Below are 23,552 nucleotides of genomic sequence, written 5' to 3'. Positions count from 1 at the left end.
CTGACTGCACCAGCTCGTTGTAGTGGCTGTTGAGTCAGAGCCACTCAGAGAAGGTCTGTCTGTCAGCCTCGATACAGGAGACAAAGGAAACGTACGGCTGAGAGCCATGAGCACATGACTCACGTCAGACGGGTTGAACTGGGAAACATACAGTAGATGTGACAGTTGGTGTGTTCTCAAAGTCTACATAATATTCCAGATTTTCTTCAATACAGCATCATGGAAAATAATCATTTCGCTATCAAAGAAAAATACCACCATTGTGCTGTTTGACCGGATAAATCCTAACCATTATCATGACCTAAGTAAGGTTGCTAGCAGAAGGACATCAAGATTCACACATAGTAAAAGAAATAGCTATACGTACCCACTGATAGTGAGGCAAAGCCAGAGAGCTAAGCAGCTGACTGACAGAACCTGAGTCTCTGTTCTCCATCCTCTCCTCTGCTCTCCATTCCTTCATCCTCCCCTCTCTCTCTCCCTCTCTCTCTGTCTCTGCTCCAGCCCACCAACACACCACAACAGGACAGTATCCGTGACTCCCGCCTCCTGGGCTGTGTTTCAGCCTGCTGTAGCGGGAGCTAACTGACCCAGAGCCAGCCCCTACAGGAGGATATCCGTCAGATAGAGAGTGAACTGACCCAGAGCCAGCCCCTACAGGAGGATATCCGTCAGATAGAGAGTGAACTGACCCAGAACCAGCCCCTACAGGAGGATATCCGTCAGATAGAGAGTGAACTGACCCAGAACCAGCCCCTACATGAGGATATCCGTCAGAGAGATAGGAGGTGTTTCTAGCAGAGAGACACAGCATCCTCTGAGAGAGAGGAGAGCTGTCTGAGAGTCGCTGCTAACACTCATTATCTCTCTCTCTCTCTCTCTCTCTCTCTAGCTCTCTCTCTCTCTCTCTCTCTCTCTCTCTCTCTCTCTCTCTCTCTCTATGTCTCTAGCTCTCTCTCTCTAGCTCTCTCTCTAGGTCTCACTCTAGCTCTCTCTCTCTAGGTCTCTCTCTAGCTCTCTCTCTCTCTAGCGCTCTCTCTCTCTAGCGCTCTCTCTCTCTCTAGCACTCTCTCTCTAGGTCTCTCTAGCTCTCTCTCTCTAGCGCTCTCTCTCTCTAGCGCTCTCTCTCTCTTTCTCTCACATTCAACAGAAGTCCATCTACTCACGGTCACTGGCTCTATGGAGAGTGACTTAACACACGGAGCAAAGAGGGAAACGTGTGTGTGTGAGAGAGACAGAGAGAAGGAGAGAGTGACAAACACTCAGTTACAGTAAAGGAGCCATGAAATAGCACAGCATGAAATCCAGAACATGCTTGACGTTCTCGATGTTGCTATCTTCTAACCTCTAACTGACCTGACCATGTTTACATGTTGTTGATGGAGACCAGACAGAGGTGGGCACTGTTTCAGGCACACAGATGGAGAGCACATGTACAGTACTTCAATTGGTGTCCAATGTCTCCAATTAAGAGAGCAGAGCAAGACCACAACATAGCTCCACTATGGAAACAGGGAAGCTCTTAAAGAAACAGACTGTTCTGTGTGCGTGTAGTGTGTGTGTATGTATGTGTGTTGCGTGTGTGGCGTGTGTGTGTGTGTATATGTGGTGCGTGGGTATGTGGTGTGTGTGTATATGTGGCATGTGTGTGTATGGTACAACACAGTAGAGTACATCCATGTGTGTGTAGGAGTGCAGAGCGTCTGTGCTGCTAGAAGCAGATCGAAGCCTGGTTACTGTTCCCACGGAGATCCTCACACTGAGGCCTCAGAGGAGTCACATGACATGATGCACGCAGGAAATCAGCGACATGATACTGAGGTCTCGAAATATCCCTTCAGACAACATGTTATTCTGAGGGGACAGAATTGGCGTTTTACATGACGTAAATGTTATGGGGCCAATAAACATCCAGTACCTCAATTGGACAAACAGAAGCCAAATAAAAAGGGCAGAATGGCTGCAAAGTTACTCGCCCCAAAACCACTGTCCACTACAGGGTACATAAATGATTTGCTGGGTTTCAGTTAGATCATGCATAGGAAGACCCTATCTATCCATCCATCCATCCATCCAGCAAGCCAGCCGTCCAGCCAGCCAGTTAGTTAGCTGTCAAATCAAATTAATTTCTTTAGCCCTTTTTATAAGAAATGTCACAAAGGGCTTAACATACACCCATAGAACTGCACCTAAACCAACCTAAACCCTCATCTATCCATCCATCTACCCAGCCATCCAGCCAGCCAGTTGCCTATCCAGCCAGTCAGCCAGTCAGCCAGCCAGCCAGCCAGCCAGTGCATACCGATCAGATATCACTGAAGTCATAACTAATCACTCCATCGTCTCCTACAAAGAAAAGCTCCATGTACTGTACCAGCCTGGGAGTGGCAGACTGGAGGTGTGCTGTGTGCTAGCTGACCTTGTCGCTGTCCACTGTGTTCTGCGAGGTGCGGGAGGCGATGGAGATGGTGTCTGGTTGGCTACTGCCCTCGCCCTGGCTGTCCAGCTCCTCTCCGTCCCTACAGGTAAACAACAGGTAAACAACAACAGGTAAACAATAACAAACAAACAAACACCATGGCAACATGGCAGGGGATCAGGATACAGTTTTGATATGTTACGTATAAATACAAATAATTATCTGAATCAGGATGCGTTTATTTAAAAAAAGGCTCTTATCCAAAGCAATGTACAGAATGGGATTTACTTTTATTCGCCATGAAAGTTTGCACAGACAAGGAATTTGCTTTGGCAGGAAGGTGCATACAATAAACATATACCTAAAATTTAAATATGTGGACTATCTATACTAAGGGTACATAAACTAGCAGTACTAAGTGGGATTAGAATATAATTAAATATACAGGGGAGGTTTTGAACCTGCAACCTCTTGATCTACAGTCAAATGCTCTAACCACTGAACTATACCAACTAGCTGGCTCTCACAGGACAACTAAATCCAACCTGTACGGGCTGGTAAGATTAAACTGACTAAAATGAAACTGTGTGGGTTTGAAGTCAGATAAGGACAACATTTGTTCTGACTCGTGCTCCAAAAGCTGCTGTGTTGCTTTAAAATGTCAGCTAATGTTTAGTGGGAAGATAATTAAATTCATTTACTTTAGAAGTGTTTTATGTGTTTGTTTTGGTTGTATGGGATTAGTTGTTATATTATTGTGTTCTGCAACCAAACTGCCCTCAGGAAATAAATAAAGATGAGCTGAGGTGAGCTGAGCTGAGCTGAGGTGAGCTGAGCTGAGGCCCACCTGCGGGCCTTGTGCTTGGCGGTAGTGGCTTTAGGGATGTGGATGGGCTCCTTTAGCGCCCCCCGCAGGTGGATGGTGCGCTCCTGGATCACCTCACGGATGTGCTTGATCCAGTCCTGCTTGTTCTCTAGGCTGGACGCCTGAGAAGACACACACACACACACACACACACACAAGTTTGTTCTTATATCCTAGTGGGGCCCTCCCATTCACTCCCATTCAAAAATGTCTATACACTAACCCTTAATGTAACACAAATTCTAACCTTAACTCTGAAACCCCTTGAAGCATTGTTTCACTTTACTTGTGAGGACATTTGGTCACCACAAGAGTGGTTAAACAAGACCACACAAACATACACACACAGACACACTCACACAATGTCAAACTTTTGACCCAACCCAAACTTCAGTTTAGATTTCACGTGATTCACCAGCTGGGGTTTCTTTCAATCACTTAAATCTTCATTTTGATGAACTCTTAGATGTGTGTGTGTGTGTGTGTGTGTATGTGTGTGAGAGAGAGAGAGTGTGTCTGTGTGTGAGATTGTGTGTGTGTGTGTGTGAAGACTTGCATCTTACTTTAGCATGAATCACAGACCCATCTTGAGGGCCCTTAGCAACAGTGATCAAGGCAGTGCTGTTACATCAGACACATTTACCATTGCCATGGCAGTTACATAATGCACACGCTGTATGACTCACAATGTGTTAACTCAAATATCTAAAAGATGAATACAATAAGTCGTGGGAACAACCATTGTAGGATTCAATAGGAACTATGGTAGTGCTTCATCTCACAAATGACATTTGGATTGGTTGTTGTATAGAGTTTGCTTGTTATCATTCACCTTGAGGACCACTGTGCTATCTGAGGATGGGGTTAACATGTTAGCATTCACTTTGAGGACAACTGTGCTATCTGAGGATGGGGTTAGCATGTTAGCATTCACCTTGGGGACAATTGTGCTATCTGAGGATGGGGTAGACATGTTAGCATTTACCTTGAGGACAATCTTGTTTGAGGATGGGAATAGCATGTTAGCATTCACCTTGAGGACAACTGTGCTATCTGAGGATGGGGTTAGCATGTTAGCATTCACCTTGGGGACAATTGTGCTATCTGAGGATGGGGTAGACATGTTAGCATTTACCTTGAGGACAATCTTGTTTGAGGATGGGAATAGCATGTTAGCATTTACCTTGAGGACAATCTTATTTTCTGAGGACAAGGTTAGCATGTTAGCATTTACCTTGAGGACAATCTTGTTTGAATATGGGAATAGCATGTTAGCATTTACCTTGAGGACAATCTTATTGTCTGAGGACGGGGTTAGCATGTTAGCATTTACCCTGAGGACAATCTTGTTGTCTGAGGACGGGGTTAACATGTTAGCATTTACCTTGAGGACAATCTTGTTGTCTGAGGACGGGGTTAGCATTTTAGCATGTTAGCATTTACCTTGAGGACAATCTTGTTGTCTGAGGATGGGGTTAGCATGTTAGCATGTACCTTGAGGACAATCTTGTTGTCTGAGGATGGGGTTAGCATGTTAGCATTTACCTTGAGGACAATCTTGTTGTCTGAGGACGGGGTTAACATGTTAGCATTTACCTTGAGGACAATCTTTTTGTCTGAGGACGGGGTTAGCATGTTAGCATGTTAGCATTTACCTTGAGGACAATCTTGTTGTCTGAGGAAGGGGCTAGCATGTTAGCATGTACCTTGAGGACAATCTTGTTGTCTGAGGATGGGGTTAGCATGTTAGCATGTTAGCATTTACCTTGAGGACAATCTTGTTGTCTGAGGACGGGGTCCTCCCCATCCAGAGGGCAAACTTGCAGGGGTCTCCCTCCACATGCTCTGTGACCCCCAACTCAGAGGTCTGCGCATCAACAGCAAAATAAACACAACAGAATATGTTATTCACAGAGAGAATATAGAAATAGAAGAGAGAGAGAGCGTGCTATCCTGAAAGAACCTCTGCATCCACGTTTACATTTTGTTCATCTACAAATGCTTTCATCCAAAGTAAACATGGTGCACACAGAAAGTACAGCCGGTCAATGATCAGAAGTGCACAGTTCAAAACCGAGATAAACAAACCACTTTATGTACATTAGAAGAGATTAATCAAACCACTTCATTTCCATCGTGTATCTAGAGAGTCAACACAGAGACAGCCATCCTTAAACAACCTCCGTATCAAAACCACCGGCAATTCACGAGAAAGCGTTGAAGTTCCTACTCACAATCAGCTTGCTCTTGTAGAGGTACTTGCTGCGGCCGGACGAGTCCTTCACCTCCTTGCTGAAGACCAGGGACATCTCGAACAGGAAGAGGTGGCGTTCGCGGCCCTTGCGGATCAGCGTCTTGGGGTCCCACACCTGGAACGCCTCCTGAACGATCAGCTCCCCCTGTGACTCCAGGTTCCCATCAAACCCTGTTCCGCACAGCACAGACGGAGCACGGTGATGTGGACATTCCGCACAGCACAGACGGAGCACGGTGATGTGGACATTCCGCACAGCACAGACGGAGCACGGTGATGTGGACATTCCACACAGCACAGACGGAGCACAGTGATGTGGACATTCCGCACAGCACAGACGGAGCACGGTGATGTGGACAGCTCAGTGGTTAAAGCATTTGACTGCTGGATAAGCATTGTCAGGTTTGAATTATCCCCATACGTCGCTTTGGATAAAAGTGTTTACTTAAAGGACTGCATTACATTCCAGGCTTGTTAAACCCTACACCAGGGGTACTCAATTAGAAACCCAAAAGGTCCACTAACCAAATTTCCATTCAGTCCAGGGTCCGGAACAATTATGGTTTTTCTGGTCCTTACCTCAGAGTTCTGGGGGTAATTTTGTTCAAAGTGTCCATGCTTTGCGTCATAGGATATTTTATCAGGGGGGTGCTGCTGGGGGGGGGGGGGTTCTTAATGTTGCGGGGCGGTAGGGATAGACTGGGAGTAAAAATAGGTCATGCACATTCTGTTTGATGTGATGCTAGTTCGTGAGAACGCTAGGATACTTAATGCGAGCGCGCGTAGCATGCAAGACCATTTTTTTTGCCTTTATTTGAGCACAAAATAGTTTTTTGAGCTTTATGTAAAATGAACATAGCCGTTTTTCAATTGGTAAAACCTTGTCTAGTGAAGGTGATGTCTTTTTGTCTCAATGTTTCAGCCCCACCCTTACGTTTCTTAGCCTGGTTTTCCATTGTTATTCTTCTCCCGGTGCTCCCGATGGCCAGTCCGCTACTGCGGGGCTGGGCTGGGCCGCGGTGGTGAATTTTCAAGTCATTGGAAATTCTCGTGCTGTCAGGGGGTGCTACAGCACTCCTAGTTCCCACGGCCATGATAGTGACGTTTCACATTAGCTACCACTATTGACAAGGGCAACCGTCTCATTAAACACATCGGTTTTGTGCGCCCCACCGGCAGCACAAATGCATACTTGTCTGAAATTAGGTATTTTTGGATTTGGATTTTCGCCGGGTGTAGAGCACGCCATGTTTTTCGCTAAGGAAGAAACAGGTACTGTTAGCAAATCGATTAGCCTGCGTTGTTGCGAATGACACACACAACCTGACCCAGAGGTTGCAACCAACTTTCAGTGAGTGAGTTGTCATGGTGATTACAGTTATTAAAGCTCCTGATTGGACTATTGGACAAGTAAGATAGAAACCACATTTAGTTGGAACAAAAAGATGTGCCAGTTAAAATGGAAACGTTCCGTCAAAATGAATTAATTCCATAATAATATATCGGTTATAGGTCCGGGTCCGGATAGGGAACCGCCTGGGTCCGGACCCGGACCGCGGTCAGCCAATTAGTGACCCCTGCCCAACACAGTACAGACAACACACATTTTCAACTCCAGTGTCACTTGTATTCCCAGCCTGGGTAGGACCAGCGCTGTACTGCCAGCCTGGGTAGGTAGTGTACTCCCAGCCTATCATGGGTAGGTAGTGTACTCCCAGCCTATCATGGGTATGGTAGTGTACTCCCAGCCTATCATGGGTAGGTAGTGTACTCCCAGCCTATCATGGGTATGGTAGTTTACTCCCAGCCTATCATGGGTATGGTAGTGTACTCCCAGCCTATCATGGGTATGGTAGTGTACTCCCAGCCTATCATGGGTATGGTAGTTTACTCCCAGTCTATCATGGGTATGGTAGTTTACTCCCAGCCTATCATGGGTATGGTAGTGTACTCCCAGTCTATCATGGGTATGGTAGTGTACTCCCAGCCTATCATGGGTATGGTAGTGTACTCCCAGCCTATCATGGGTAGGTAGTGTACTCCCAGCCTATCATGGGTATGGTAGTGTACTCCCAGCCTATCATGGGTAGGTAGTGTACTCCCAGCCTATCATGGGTATGGTAGTGTACTCCCAGCCTATCATGGGTATGGTAGTTTACTCCCAGCCTATCATGGGTATGGTAGTTTACTCCCAGCCTATCATGGGTATGGTAGTGTACTCCCAGCCTATCATGGGTATGGTAGTGTACTCCCAGCCTATCATGGGTATGGTAGTTTACTCCCAGTCTATCATGGGTATGGTAGTTTACTCCCAGCCTATCATGGGTATGGTAGTGTACTCCCAGTCTATCATGGGTATGGTAGTGTACTCCCAGCCTATCATGGGTAGGTAGTGTACTCCCAGCCTATCATGGGTATGGTAGTGTACTCCCAGCCTATCATGGGTATGGTAGTGTACTCCCAGCCTATCATGGGTATGGTAGTGTACTCCCAGCCTATCATGGGTATGGTAGTGTACTCCCAGCCTATCATGGGTATGGTAGTGTACTCCCAGCCTATCATGGGTATGGTAGTGTACTCCCAGCCTATCATGGGTATGGTAGTGTACTCCCAGCCTATCATGGGTATGGTAGTGTACTCCCAGCCTATCATGGGTATGGTAGTGTACTCCCAGCCTATCATGGGTATGGTAGTGTACTCCCAGCCTATCATGGGTATGGTAGTGTACTCCCAGCCTATCATGGGTATGGTAGTGTACTCCCAGCCTATCATGGGTATGGTAGTGTACTCCCAGCCTATCATGGGTATGGTAGTGTACTCCCAGCCTATCATGGGTATGGTAGTGTACTCCCAGCCTATCATGGGTATGGTAGTTTACTCCCAGCCTATCATGGGTAGGTAGTGTACTCCCAGTCTATCATGGGTATGGTAGTTTACTCCCAGCCTATCATGGGTAGGTAGTGTACTCCCAGTCTATCATGGGTATGGTAGTGTACTCCCAGCCTATCATGGGTATGGTAGTGTACTCCCAGCCTATCATGGGTATGGTAGTTTACTCCCAGCCTATCATGGGTAGGTAGTGTACTCCCAGTCTATCATGGGTATGGTAGTTTACTCCCAGCCTATCATGGGTATGGTAGTGTACTCCCAGCCTATCATGGGTATGGTAGTGTACTCCCAGCCTATCATGGGTATGGTAGTGTACTCCCAGCCTATCATGGGTATGGTAGTGTACTCCCAGCCTATCATGGGTATGGTAGTTTACTCCCAGCCTATCATGGGTATGGTAGTGTACTCCCAGTCTATCATGGGTATGGTAGTGTACTCCCAGTCTATCATGGGTATGGTAGTGTACTCCCAGCCTATCATGGGTATGGTAGTGTACTCCCAGCCTATCATGGGTATGGTAGTGTACTCCCAGCCTATCATGGGTATGGTAGTGTACTCCCAGCCTATCATGGGTATGGTAGTGTACTCCCAGCCTATCATGGGTATGGTAGTTTACTCCCAGCCTATCATGGGTAGGTAGTGTACTCCCAGTCTATCATGGGTATGGTAGTGTACTCCCAGCCTATCATGGGTATGGTAGTGTACTCCCAGCCTATCATGGGTATGGTAGTGTACTCCCAGCCTATCATGGGTATGGTAGTTTACTCCCAGCCTATCATGGGTATGGTAGTTTACTCCCAGCCTATCATGGGTATGGTAGTGTACTCCCAGCCTATCATGGGTATGGTAGTTTACTCCCAGCCTATCATGGGTATGGTAGTGTACTCCCAGCCTATCATGGGTAGGTAGTGTACTCCCAGCCTATCATGGGTATGGTAGTGTACTCCCAGCCTATCATGGGTATGGTAGTGTACTCCCAGCCTATCATGGGTATGGTAGTTTACTCCCAGCCTATCATGGGTATGGTAGTGTACTCCCAGCCTATCATGGGTAGGTAGTGTACTCCCAGCCTATCATGGGTATGGTAGTGTACTCCCAGCCTATCATGGGTATGGTAGTGTACTCCCAGCCTATCATGGGTATGGTAGTTTACTCCCAGCCTGGGTAGGACCAGCGCTGTGTTCCTGTATCAGTCGTGCAGTGACACTCACCTTCCATCATGCTGAGGTGCATGGCGTCGTTAGCTCTCTTTGGGACACTCAGCATCACCTCCAGCCCGTCCTTGATCTCTCCCTTCCCCTCTTCACAGCATGTCAGGAGCTCCTGCAGAACATCACACACACACACACACACACACACACACACACACACACACACACACACACATCACACACACACTATCTCTCTATTCTTATATGAAAGGCTGGACTAAGTAGTGTATATGGGAAGAGTGTTGTGCAAACCTTTAACAGAAGCTGGTACTTGGTTATTCTCTGCACTGGTTTGATGAGGTACGAGGAGATGGAGTTGGCCAATCTGTGTCTCTGTTGAATTTCCTGAAAAATAAACAACAGCATATTAGTCTTGCCATGTTGGTCATGGTCAACAGCTTCAACCAATGTGATCTGCTCTTCAAAGGATCCCAGATCAAATTAGAATAAAAAAAAGATTATTTGCATCTTACATCAAAGTAGGATCCTGCATGTTCCAGGATGAGTTGTGTTGAGTCTGGCTTGTTCTTGCAGTAGTTCACATACATCTGGAACTTATCAGCCTGGAGTATGACACACACAGTATATCATGAGTTTACAGGCCTCTCGGTTTCTCACTGGGCTGAAGACACTCCAGCTTCATCAGCAAACATGGCTGTATTCTCCTCTATCTTCTGGCATGGCTCTCACCCCCACTCTCACCTCCACTCTCACCCCCACTCTCACCTCCACTCTCACCCCCACTCTCACCCCCACTCTCACCCCCACACTCACCTCCACTCTCACCCCCACTCTCACCCCCACACTCACCTCCACTCTCACCCCCACACTCACCTCCACTCTCACCCCCACTCTCACCCCCACTCTCACCCCCACTCTCACCTCCACTCTCACCCCCACTCTCACCCCCACTCTTACCCCCACTCTCACCTCCACTCTCACCCCCACTCTCACCCCCACTCTCACCCCCACTCTCACCTCCACTCTCACCCCCACTCTCACCTCCACTCTCACCCCCACTCTCACCCCCACTCTCACCCCCACTCTCACCCCCACTTTCACCCCCACTCTCACCTCCACTCTCACCCCCACTCTCACCCCCACACTCACCCCCACTCTCACCCCCACTCTCACCCCCACTCTCACCCCCACACTCACCTCCACACTCACCTCCACACTCACCTCCACTCTCACCCCCACTCTCACCCCCACACTCACCTCCACACTCACCTCCACTCTCACCCTCACACTCACCCCCACTCTCACCCCCACTCTCACCCCCACACTCACCTCCACTCTCACCCCCACTCTCACCCCCACTCTCACCTCCACTCTCACCCCCACTCTCACCCCCACACTCACCCCCACTCTCACCCCCACTCTCACCCCCACTCTCACCCCCACACTCACCCCCACTCTCACCCCCACTCTCACCCCCACGATCACCCCCACGATCATCTAGCGTGGTTCTCACCTCCTCTATGATCTCCTCTACCCTCTATCCCCTCCTCTAAGCCCTCCTCTACCCTCTATCCCCTCCTCTAAGCCCTCCTCTACCCTCTATCACCTCCTCTAAGCCCTCCTCTACCCTCTATCCTCTCCTCTAAGCCCTCCTCTACCCTCTATCCCCTCCTCTAAGCCCTCCTCTACCCTCTATCCCCTCCTCTAAGCCCTCCTCTACCCTCTATCCCCTCCTCTAAGCCCTCCTCTACCCTCTATCACCTCCTCTAAGCCCTCCTCTACCCTCTATCCCCTCCTCTAAGCCCTCCTCTACCCTCTATCCCCTCCTCTAAGCCCTCCTCTACCCTCTATCCCCTCCTCTAAGCCCTCCTCTACCCTCTATCACCTCCTCTAAGCCCTCCTCTACCCTCTATCACCTCCTCTAAGCCCTCCTCTACCCTCTATCCCCTCCTCTAAGCCCTCTTCTACCCTCTATCACCTCCTCTAAGCCCTCCTCTACCCTCTATCCCCTCCTCTAAGCCCTCCTCTACCCTCTATCACCTCCTCTAAGCCCTCCTCTACCCTCTATCACCTCCTCTAAGCCCTCCTCTACCCTCTATCCCCTCCTCTAAGCCCTCCTCTACCCTCTATCACCTCCTCTAAGCCCTCCTCTACCCTCTATCCCCTCCTCTAAGCCCTCGTCTACCCTCTATCCCCTCCTCTAAGCCCTCCTCTACCCTCTATCCCCTCCTCTAAGCCCTCCTCTACCCTCTATCACCTCCTCTAAGCCCTCCTCTACCCTCTATCACCTCCTCTCCTCCTCTCATCATGGCTGCCACCTTGTATGCCCTCTGTCTCAGTTCTCCCCAGCAAACCTTATGCATCCTCTGCAGTGACAAGCTCACCCAGGTGACAAAACAATGGCCGACATCCTCAGGCAGCTGTTCGTACTTCTCCAACTCCTTCAGGAAGATGCTGCAAAGAGAGCAACATCATCCACACTCACTGTGCTTGGAAGGACAACAAAGGTGTACAACATGATGATCAAACAAGCAGAACAGCCGATGAGGAAGTGGAAGCGGCCCTCTTCCTCTCGGACGAGGTCGTGAGTAAGGAGGACGTACTTGTGGTGGAACTCGTCGAGATCCTGCATGTTGCCGAAGATGATGTGTTCTTTGTTGACGATTCCAGGAGGGACGTCCTCCACGCCGCTGCTCATCTCCCACAGGTACGTCTGGTAAAACACAACCGAACAGCACACTCAGGACAGCTGGGATTACGGATTAGATTAAATTCACAACTTGGCAAATAAACGGAATGAAATTGACCACAAACACGGCACTGAAATGTTTTAGTGAAACAGACAAACATATTGATTGAGTTTAAAGTCGTCTGGCTACAAGGTTGCTCTGGTTTAAGTCTGAAGGCTGCAGGAGGCAGGCTGTAAGGTAGTTTGTAAATAGAAATTTGAAGTGATTCAATGCTAATATCCCTGGATTGATACGTCATCAGTGTGGTACTTACATCTGTGCATTCCCTCAGGTCTCTGACGTACGCCTTCTCTGTCTGGAGAAGCTCTGCCATTATGAACCTGCGAAAGCAGCAACGTAAGACGGACACAGTAACAGCCTTCCACTGAGTATGAACGCCTTACATGTTCAGGAAATACATACTATGACCTAATAGTACAGTAAATACATACTTTTTACTTTCAGCAAATATAGATCATACTAGTAAATACATACTCTTTCCTGCGAGCAGACTTCCTCTTCTCCTCGTTCAGTTCGTGGGCGGCATCCCTCAGTTTGACCTCTAACTCTGGCGCGCTGGCCGGTATGATGTCCAGTTGCAGGTCTTTACTCTACAGGACAGAAAACCCAGCGGCCATTAGGGGGCACTGAGGGGGCAGCCATTGTGCGGTTGTGTGCCACCTCTCTACTGGAAGACTAGAACATTCTGTAGGTATCTCCTGATACTCACAGTCTTGTTGGAGTCAGACGAGATGCCCAGCGTTTTCTCCAGACACGAGCGGTACTTGTCCATGCGCAGGGAGAAGTCTCGGTAGCGCTTGTCGACGGACGCCACCCATTTCTTGATCTCCTGAGCGTGGGCGTGGCCCTTCTCGCAGAAGCTCTCTGCCAGCTGGATCAACAACTTCACCCGCTCTTTGGTTTGCTGTTGGTGAGACAGACTTTTCTCTTTATTGTTGGTTTTATATATCTATAAAGGGGCAGATAAGGCTGAAATGTACAAGTCTAGTTCCAGTAAGGACCTCCAGACCTTGGCGGGGATCTGGTTTAGATCCTGACCTTGGCAAAGATCTGGTTTAGATCCTGACTTTGGCAGAGATCTGGTTTAGATCCTGACCTTGGCAAAGATCTGGTTTAGATCCTGACTTTGGCAGAGATCTGGTTTAGACCCTGACCTTGGCGGTGATCTGGTTTAGATCCTGACCTTGGCAGAGATCTGGTTTAGATCCTGACCTTGGCAGAGATCTGGTTTATATCCTGACCTTGGCGGTGATCTGGAAGTCCTGGTGCTCCTTCAGCAGCTCCTGGGTGTGGTGGAGGCTGGAGCCCGTGGAGGTGTGTGTGGACAGGTAGAACTCGCCAGCATCATGCAGCCACTCCAGCGCCTGTGAGTGGGAGAGACAGGGTTAACACACAGCACCCTGACACACCAACACACACGCAGGGTGTGTCTACATACACAGGACACATGGAAGGCTGGGTGTCAACCTGCCCCCACCTCATATGCTCAAATCTGGAGTTGCTGGACAGAGCCTCTGCTTGATGGGTCTCACACCTCATTGTGTTACTTACTGTGCATTGCTAGTCATATGTTGATAAGTAAGGGTCAAGAAGTGAGGGAGTCAGGTGGCTGAGCGGTTAGGGAATCGGGCTAGTAATCTGAAGGTTGCTAGTTCGATTCCCGGCCGTGCCAAATGAGGTTGTGTCCTTGGGCAAGGCACTTCACCCTACTTGCCTCTGGGGAATGTCCCTGTACTTACTGTAAGTCGCTCTGGATAAGAGCATCTGCTAAATGACTAAATGTAAATGTAAGTGGTCTGATTGGTTGTTCTTGTGTATTAAGGGAAATGTGAAGCATTGTTTTGTGGATTTTTGATCTCCTGAGACCTTCTCCTCAGCTCTGGCTTGTCCTTATACTCATTCTTTTTGCTCACCTCTTGCTGTCTCTCTGGTTTACAATAATCATGGTAGCGTAGGTAAGAGTTAACCTTCATTTTGTAACATGTTTGCCTTGTAATTGATTTAATTCATTTGCAATGTTATTAAATGTTTATTTCATTTTAACCTTACTTTGACCATGCTTGCCCTGATTTAACCCATAGAGTCAAATAACTGTAATTCTATTGTTATTGGCATAATTTGTTTCATGTTAATACACTGTTCAGTTTCCCATATTCTTTTAAACCATAGGGGATTTAGTTTTGGTTGTTTGGCCAATATGTGTCCCCCTACACACACATGGACTATATTTCCACACATTATTCATTAGTACTGTATTTTACTATGTGCTTTTTACATTCTTTTAAATTCGATCCTGTATTGATTGTTACTTGTTGAACTGTACTACTCTAATTGCCTCTGCACTTTGCAAAATTACAGGGAAATCCGTTATTAATTGAGTTACTTTGTTACTCCTTCTTCAAATTGTAGTGCAGTACCCCGGCACGACCACATGAGGGAGCAGGCAGTATTTTCAACACGCTGCATTGAGGCTACATACCCAATCAACAGGTTAGAGCGATGAGGATGTACAGTGCAGCTCAGTGGTTAGAGGGTTTGACTGCAAATCCGAGAGGCTCGAAGGTCCCAGTATGTGGGACCTGGGACCTCTCCCAAGAGAGGCTGTGGCTTTGGCATGAAATTGACTCCCTTAGCGTGAAGGATCCACTGCTAGTATTCCACGACTGTCAACCAATCAGATTTGGAGGCTGGAGGTCCCCAGTACCTGCTTGGCGCTGCGCTCGAACACCACGTACTGCTGGCACTGGTCCAGCCGGCGCTTCCTCAGGGTCCAGAAGTGCAGAACCCGGTTCTCCCTCTGCAGCAGCTCGTTCAAGATGTCTGACAGAACACGCAACACACAACACAGTGGCTGGTCAGAACACACAAGGGCGGTACAGCAGAGGAGGTCAGGGGTCAAGGAGGCGGAGCTTACTTTTGACCTGTGTCTCAGGTGCCTTGACGTGGGCCAGCATGCCTGGCATGTTGACGCTGTTCCTGTGCAGGTACTTCAGGAAGACGTCGGCGTTCCGTCTGGCTAAGGTGCACGCCTGGGGGAGAGAAAGTTACACACACACACACACACACATGTTCAAGTCAGAGATCAAACCACCTGCTGTGTAAAGTTTGTGTACATTGTGTTAAGTGTGTGCGCGCAGTGTGCAGTGTGTGTGTGTGTAATGTACAGTACCATTCAAAAGTTTGGACACATTTTCCCATGTGTCCAAACTTTTGACTGGTAGCCTACTGTATGTGTAGTGCGTGTATGATGTGTGGCAGAGCATGTATTGTGTGTGTGCAGAGTGTGTAGAGTGTGCAGTGTGTGTGTAGTGTGTGCATTGTGTGTGTAGTGTGTGCAGTGTGTGTGTAGTGTGTGCAGTGTGTAGAGTGTGCAGTGTGTAGAGTGTGCAGTGTGTGTGTAGTGTGTGTACAGTGTGTAGAGTGTGCAGTGTGTGTGTAGTGTGTGGAGTGTGTGTGTAGTGTGTGCAGTGTGTGTGTAGTGTGTGCAGTGTGTAGAGTGTGTGTAGAGTGTGCAGTGTGTGCAGTGTGCAGAGTGTGTAGTGTGTGTGTAGTGTGTGCAGTGTGTAGAGTGTGCAGTGTGTGCAGTGTGTGCAGTGTGTAGAGTGTGCAGTGTGTGTGTAGTGTGTGCAGTGTGTAGAGTGTGCAGTGTGTGTGTAGAGTGTGCAGTGTGTGTGTAGAGTGTGCAGTGTGTAGAGTGTGCAGTGTGTGTGTAGTGTGTGCAGTGTGTAGAGTGTGCAGTGTGTGTGTAGAGTGTGCAGTGTGTAGAGTGTGCAGTGTGTGTGTAGAGTGTGCAGTGTGTAGAGTGTGCAGTGTGTGTGTAGTGTGTGCAGTGTGTAGAGTGTGCAGTGTGTGTGTAGAGTGTGCAGTGTGTAGAGTGTGCAGTGTGTGTGTAGTGTGTGTACAGTGTGTAGTGTGTGCAGTTCTTCCATTTTTTCTCCTGTAGTGAGTTTTTCGGGAAGTTTTCCTTGTCTTCCCTGAGGGTTTAGGTTGGTTGAGGGGCAGTTCTATGGGCGTATGTGAAGCCCTATGTGACATGCTTGCGTGTAAAAAGGGCTATACAAATAAATGTTGATTTGATTTGATTTGCAGTGTGTGTAGTGTGTGTAGAGTGTGCAGTGTGTGTGCAGTGTGTGTAGTGTGTGCAGTGTGTGTAGAGTGTGTAGAGTGTGTAGTGTGTGTAGAGTGTGTAGAGTGTGTAGAGTGTGTAGTGTGTGCAGTGTGTGCAGTGTGTGTACTGTGTGCAGTGTGTGCAGTGTGTGTAGAGTGTGTAGTGTGTGCAGTGTGTGCAGTGTGTGCAGTGTGTGTACTGTGTGCAGTGTGTGCAGTGTGTGCAGTGTGTGTAGAGTGTGCAGTGTGTGTAGAGTGTGTAGAGTGTGTAGAGTGTGTAGTGTGTGCAGTGTGTGCAGTGTGTGTAGAGTGTGTAGAGTGTGTAGAGTGTGTGCAGTGTGTGCAGTGTGTGTAGAGTGTGTAGAGTGTGTAGAGTGTGTAGTGTGTGCAGTGTGTGCAGTGTGTGCAGTGTGTGTAGAGTGTGTAGAGTGTGTAGAGTGTGCAGTGTGTGCAGTGTGTGCAGTGTGTGCAGTGTGTGTAGAGTGTGTAGTGTGTTACCTTCAGGAAGGCCTCCTTCTGCTCCAGGTGTTTGCTGATCATGGGGGTGACGTGGTCTGAGTCACTGTTAGGCCCCAGCTTGTCGGCGCCCCCACACCAGTCCTCCTCTCGCTTGTACTCCTGCTCCAGGCTCTCCAGCACACTGCAAACCTGGAACACACACACAGAGGACTACTAATCCCACAATGCAACACCTGGAACACACACACAAAGGACTACTAATCCCACAATGCAACACCTGGCACACAAACAGAGGACTACTAATCTCACAATGCAACACCTGGCACTCAAACAGAGGACTACTAATCCCACAATGCAACACCTGGAACACACACACAAAGGACTACTAATCCCACAATGCAACACCTGGCACACAAACAGAGGACTACTAATCCCACAATGCAACACCTGGCACACAAACAGAGGACTACTAATCCCACAATGCAACACCTGGAACACACACACAAAGGACTACTAATCCCACAATGCAACACCTGGCACACAAACAGAGGACTACTAATCCCACAATGCAACACCTGGAACACACACACAAATGACTAGTAATCCCACAATGCAACACCTGATATCCACACACACAGAGGACTAATAATCCCACAATGCAACACCTGATATCCACACACACAGAGGACTACTAATCCCATATTGCAACACCTGTTCTCCTCACACACACAGAAGACTGCTACTCCAACAATGCAACACCTGATCTCCACACACACACACACACACACACACACGCACACATGCACACACACCTGCTCCGAAGTCTTGTAGAAGGCCACGGAGGCGTTGACCAGCTTGAGCCTGTCCTCCATCTTCAGCATGAGCTGCTGCCAGTGGTCGGCCACCTTCTCGGCACAGTCCCTGATCAGCTCCATGTGGAGGTGGCTGGCCTGGAGCAGGGCCTCGGCCTTCTGCTGCACCTGCAGGGCGCTCTGGTGGGTCTTCTGCAGGGGCAGAGCACACGGAGAACCACAGCAGCGTCACATCAGGAAGGTGGAGGGGAGGGAGGGAGGTGAGGTACGGGAGGGAGGTGATGGAGGGAGGGGTGAGTGGGTGGATGGGGTGGATGGATGGGGGGTGGATGGATGGATGGATGGATGGGGGTGGATGGATGGGGGATGGATGGATGAATGGGGGTGGATGGATGGGTGGATGGATGGGGGATGGATGAATGGGGGGTGGATGGATGAATAGAGGCAGTACAGACTCTTCTTGTGTTTGGCTCGAACCCTGTTTAAACTGTGCGCTGCTGCTCCCTGATCATCTGCTGTACTTACAGAAATAAAAACATCTGCTAAATGAATGAAATGGAAACGCATGAGGAACAGTGTGAGAGGATGTATGGAAGTGCTATCAGCAGGAGCCAGAGTGCTACCAAGAGAGATTAGATCTACTCATCAGTAACTCTGCCACAGCAAGATGAAACGAGAAGGGACACACACACCCTCAGATCAGCCACCTGTAGAACTGGGTCATGGAGGGGCCTGCATTAAGCTGTGTTAATACCTCTCACAACTATAAATTAATGTCTGCACATAGTGGAGAGGAGAGGAAGAGAATGGGCAGAGAGGGGGAGGTAGAGGAGAGACGTACCTCTATGGCATGTTGAAACTGCTCGTGTTCCTTCTGGAGTTGCTCTGCCTCTTGTAGGGAGCTGGCTGTAATCAACCCAGCGTTTAGCATGGACTCCCCGTTACGAATCCACCCCAGCACCTACACACACACACACACACACACACACACACACACACACACACACACACACACACACACACACACACACACACACACACACACACACACACACACACACACACACACACACACACACACACACACACACACACACACATACACACACACACACACACACACACACACACACACACACACACACACACACACACACACACACACACACACACACACACACACACACACACACACACACACACACAGCCACATACACACACACACACACACACACACACACACACACACATACACACACACACACACAGCCACATACACACACACACACACACACACACACACACACACACACACACACACACACACACACACACACACACACACAGCCACATACACACACACACACACACACACACACACACACACACACACATACACACACACACACACAGCCACATACACACACACACACACACACACACACACACATACACACACACACACACACACACAGCCACATACACACACACACACACACAGCCACATACACACACACACACACACAGCCACATACACACACACACACACAGCCACATACACACACAGCCACATGCAGCCACATACACACACACGCATGTATGCACACGCATGCACACACACACAGGCATTTTTAGGTCAGAAGGTTACAGTTTCAGTTGAGTAATCTCATAACCACTCAAAGACTGTAGCTACGTGTGTTTGTGTGCGTTTGTAATGCAAACTTTATATGATCACCCTGTCTCACACACACACACACACATACAGGCATGACCACCAGCACACACGCCCCACTATCCAGAACATGGGTCATCTGTGGCTCTCCATAAAAGCCTAGTAAACAAATAAATAAATAAATAGTAAGCTAAATAAACAGACTTCTATCTGATGATGCTGCCCTACTTCTGACTCGGCCTAAATCCTGCCATTCTCTCAGTGTGGCTGGGCCACTTCCCAGCATGCAATGCAACAGGGGCAGCCCAACAGGAGACCTGAATCTGTGCCAAGCTACGTCCTAAGCTACATGCTAAGCTACATGCTAAGCGACGTCGTAAGCTACATGCTAAGCGACGTCGTAAGCTACATGCTAAGTTACATGCTAAGCTACATGCTAAGCTACATGCTAAACTACATGCTAAGCTACGTCCCAGGCCTGATCGGAACGGGAAGCGCTAGGGGAGCAGCTGTGCACACACGTGCCAGTGCGTGCATGTGTGAGTGTGTCTGTGTGTGCATGCGACTGTGAGTTTCTGTGTGTGCATGCGACTGTGTGTGTGTGTGTGCGTACCTGTTTGACCTCGGCCTGCAGGTGGCGTAGCTGCACACACTGCTCCAGGTGGCGGCGGTGCTGCTCGGCCGCCTGGTCCAGCTCCTGCTGCTTCTCATGCAGGAAGTCCAGCAGGTCCTGAACACGCGTGGCCATGTCCACATCCCTGTCACACAGGAGCTCCACACCTGCAACACACACCTGTCATACACCTGCAGCAACACACACCTGTCATACACCTGCAGCAACACACACCTGTCACACATCTGCAGGTACAACACTACCACAGGTATGGCATCCTAACCTAGGCCCAGGCCCAGGCCCAAGACCAGGCCCAGGACCAGACAGTGAGAGCAGAAAGAGCTGGCTGGGCCTGTCTCTCTTCTCTGTCTACTTACATTTCACTCCGTTGGTCCACAACGGCATGGTCTGACCCACAGCTCTCTACAGCCCCAAATGAAGCTAGATCTGTCCTGAGAGCTGGAAGCTTGCCTGTCGAATGTGTGTGTGTACTGTAGATGTGTGGCTGTGAGTGCGTGTGTGTGTGTGTACTGTATATGTGTGGTTGTGTATGTGTCCACAGTGTACTGGGTTTATCCCAAAAAACATGAGTCTATAGGATTACAAAGTCAAATCTGTTTGTCTGGCAAGCGACTCCTGCTGTGAGCTTACCAAGCTCCACACACACACACACACACACACACAAACACACACACTCACACACACCCTGACTTTTCTCTTCACAGAGCTTATAGACCTTCACCAGGGTGCAGTACACAGCTACACACTCCCCCCCTCCACCCCCCCCCCCCCCCCCACCCACCCACTCACACACTCACAGACGCACAGCGTGTCAACCCTCACCAGTGGCCTGCACCTCGGTGACGTACTGCTGCAGCTCCTGGCCCTGGTGCACCACGTCGAAGGCCAGGTTGGTCGTGGTCAGGGCCTTGTCAGCGTGGTGCTGCAGCCTCTGCTCTGCCAGGGCCAGGTCCTCCGTGTCCAGCTCACCCCTCTGGCCCGCCAGGTCCTCGTTCCACGACTCCAGGTCTGAGATGATCTGGAGGGAGAGAGAGGGCAGGGTAGGGTCGCTGGAGCAGTCTGCACGGCGTCCTTCTGTGTCTGCACGCACGCTAAAATACGAAATGTCAAAAACCCTGAACGGTAAAGTTAGTGGTGGAGAAGCCATTGTAGAAGTATGACCTGGTCTCAGTCTCTGTTCAGAATCTCCTCTGTGTTGCCAGCTCATTTCCTGTGCAGCTTCACACACCCCCAGGCTGTAGGCCACTCTGTGAGCAGAGATGCCAACCAGCTCAGCTAAAGGCTAGCAGGAAATGGAGTCTCTGATGCTAACAACATAAGCTAACATCTAGCAGGAGATCAAGCTAAGTCTCCTGATGCTAACTAAGCTAATGGCTAGCAGCAGATGTAGTTCTGTCTCTGACGCCAACGCATTAAGTTAACGGCTATCACAAGATAACAAACACAGAGAAACACACCTATTTTGGGGGCTAAACTACGCTGGGCAAATCCATACAGTCGTGGGGCTCAAATCAACGTCAGTCAGGAGAGCGTGATGTTCAAAAGGGCTACATGAAAACGGAACGAGTTGGCTCATCCTGCTCTGTAATTTTCTTATTCTGCTCAGTAATTTTACAGCCCAACCAAGCCATACCCTGCCGCTGCCCATGCTCTGCAGCGCAAAACCACTGTGCATACACATGACAATGTGCCACACCCATTCATCCCACATACAGTACCAGTCAAAAGTTTGGACCCATTTTCCCACTACAGTACACACTGCACACACACACTGCACACATCCGACACACTGCACACATACACACTGCACACATACACACTGCACACACCCGACACACTGCACACATACACACTGCACACATACACATTGCACACACACTGCACACACCCGACACACTGCACACATACACACTGCACACATACACACTGCACACACCCGACACACTGCACACATACACACTGCACACATACACACTGCACACATACACATTGCACACACACACTGCACACACACACACACTGCACACACACACTGCACACATCTCGCAGTAGAAACTCAAATTTTGCCCAGCCAGCACACTCACGTCGATGGCGTCCCTCTCGAAGATGCGCAGCTGCAGGAAGAGCTCCAGCTTGATCTTCCTCTCCTGGAACAGCTCCTCCATCTGGCCCTGCGCCTCGTCCAGCTGGGCCAGCACCGTCTCGATGTGGGCCATGGAACTGTTGTGGGGCGTCTTGTTGCTGGAGACGGCCGAGTCCCTGGAGGCAGACAGGGGGACAGCGGGGTGGTCGGATTCACACTTTTCAAGCACCGTGATGTGTAAATCGTGCATGTAGAAAGTGTTCTTCTTCATAGTGCATATAAACACCTGGCTGCAGGTGTTACCTGAGCTGCAGGTGTTACCTAGCTGCAGGTGTTACCTGACTGCAGGTGTTACCTAGCTGTAGGTGTTACCTGAGCTGCAGGTGTTACCTAGCTGTAGGTGTTACCTGACTGCAGGTGTTACCTGGCTGTAGGTGTTACCTGGCTGTAGGTGTTACCTGGCTGCAGGTGTTACCTGAGGTGCAGGTGTTACCTGGCTGTAGGTGTTACCTGGCTGCAGGTGTTACCTGAGGTGCAGGTGTTACCTGGCTGCAGGTGTTACCTGGCTGTAGGTGTTACCTGGCTGTAGGTGTTACCTGGCTGCAGGTGTTACCTGAGGTGCAGGTGTTACCTGGCTGTAGGTGTTACCTGGCTGCAGGTGTTACCTGAGGTGCAGGTGTTACCTGGCTGCAGGTGTTACCTGGCTGCAGGTGTTACCTGGCTGCAAATGTTACCTGGCTGCAGGTGTTACCTGAGCTGCTGGATGAGGTCCTCTCCCTCCTTGATGACGTTGACGGTGGCCTGCAGGGTGGTCTGCTGCTGCTGGCTGAAGCGCTTGATCAGCTCCTGCACCGCCTCCACCGCCTCAGCATACACGTCATCCAGAAGCTCCTTCTGCAGCTCCTCCAACCACGTCCACAGCTGCGGGAGACAGACAGCCGACCCCAGCCAATCAGAGAGGGCCGTGTTAGCACGTCAGAGGGAGGGAGGTAGAGAGGGAGGGACAAGACCTGGTCTGGGCCTCAGAATGGGGGCGGGGGTTCCTTCCTCACTGATGTGCATCACACACACTCACACATCCACTAGATGGATATAGTACTTGAAGTTCAAGTCTCTCTCTGTCTCTTTGCCAACATCTTGCCACACCTGAAAAGTGATTCAATCACATCAGACAAACCTAATCAGCCCTTGTGACACCCTCAGTATGCTGATTACCCACCAAACGCCAATGCAAAGGAACCATAGAATTGGGGGAGAACCTCCCCAATCTACCTAATCAGCCCTCCTGCTAGCTTGCAAGCTTCAAAGGGCCTGCTTGAGACAACACGTCTCCAGCAACCATTTGCTATCCGTTTCGGCGGCGATTTGAACAAAGAACATACCTTGATCAGAACTTTTGAGGAAAGTTCTTGAGACTTCACCTTTACCACAAGAGT

The 23,552-nt window shown here is 49.4% G+C and overlaps 1 protein-coding gene across 1 annotated transcript in view; it reads right to left on the bottom strand.

Annotated features, from left to right (window-relative positions):
* Positions 1 to 23,552, bottom strand: part of triob (trio Rho guanine nucleotide exchange factor b) — a 76,031-nt gene that overhangs the window by 25,360 nt on the left and 27,119 nt on the right. The window contains exons 11-32 of the mRNA XM_062466142.1: positions 22,868 to 23,037; positions 22,118 to 22,292; positions 20,856 to 21,051; positions 20,013 to 20,179; positions 18,569 to 18,688; positions 17,728 to 17,919; positions 16,955 to 17,104; positions 15,264 to 15,378; positions 15,054 to 15,169; positions 13,591 to 13,713; positions 13,059 to 13,253; positions 12,824 to 12,939; positions 12,603 to 12,669; positions 12,203 to 12,312; positions 11,984 to 12,053; positions 10,112 to 10,201; positions 9,891 to 9,983; positions 9,639 to 9,750; positions 5,519 to 5,709; positions 5,050 to 5,151; positions 3,267 to 3,406; positions 2,420 to 2,519 (exon numbers count right to left, since the gene is read on the bottom strand). Of these exons, the coding sequence (XP_062322126.1) occupies positions 2,420 to 2,519; positions 3,267 to 3,406; positions 5,050 to 5,151; positions 5,519 to 5,709; positions 9,639 to 9,750; positions 9,891 to 9,983; positions 10,112 to 10,201; positions 11,984 to 12,053; positions 12,203 to 12,312; positions 12,603 to 12,669; positions 12,824 to 12,939; positions 13,059 to 13,253; positions 13,591 to 13,713; positions 15,054 to 15,169; positions 15,264 to 15,378; positions 16,955 to 17,104; positions 17,728 to 17,919; positions 18,569 to 18,688; positions 20,013 to 20,179; positions 20,856 to 21,051; positions 22,118 to 22,292; positions 22,868 to 23,037 (2,910 nt within the window). The remainder of the gene's footprint in view (positions 1 to 2,419; positions 2,520 to 3,266; positions 3,407 to 5,049; positions 5,152 to 5,518; positions 5,710 to 9,638; positions 9,751 to 9,890; positions 9,984 to 10,111; positions 10,202 to 11,983; positions 12,054 to 12,202; positions 12,313 to 12,602; positions 12,670 to 12,823; positions 12,940 to 13,058; positions 13,254 to 13,590; positions 13,714 to 15,053; positions 15,170 to 15,263; positions 15,379 to 16,954; positions 17,105 to 17,727; positions 17,920 to 18,568; positions 18,689 to 20,012; positions 20,180 to 20,855; positions 21,052 to 22,117; positions 22,293 to 22,867; positions 23,038 to 23,552) is intronic.

The sequence above is a fragment of the Osmerus eperlanus genome, chromosome 7, assembly GCF_963692335.1.
Source record: "Osmerus eperlanus chromosome 7, fOsmEpe2.1, whole genome shotgun sequence".
In the NCBI taxonomy this organism is placed as follows: domain Eukaryota; kingdom Metazoa; phylum Chordata; class Actinopteri; order Osmeriformes; family Osmeridae; genus Osmerus; species Osmerus eperlanus.
Note: the sequence above shows the minus strand (reverse complement) of the source record. Positions and strands in the feature narration are given on the sequence as shown.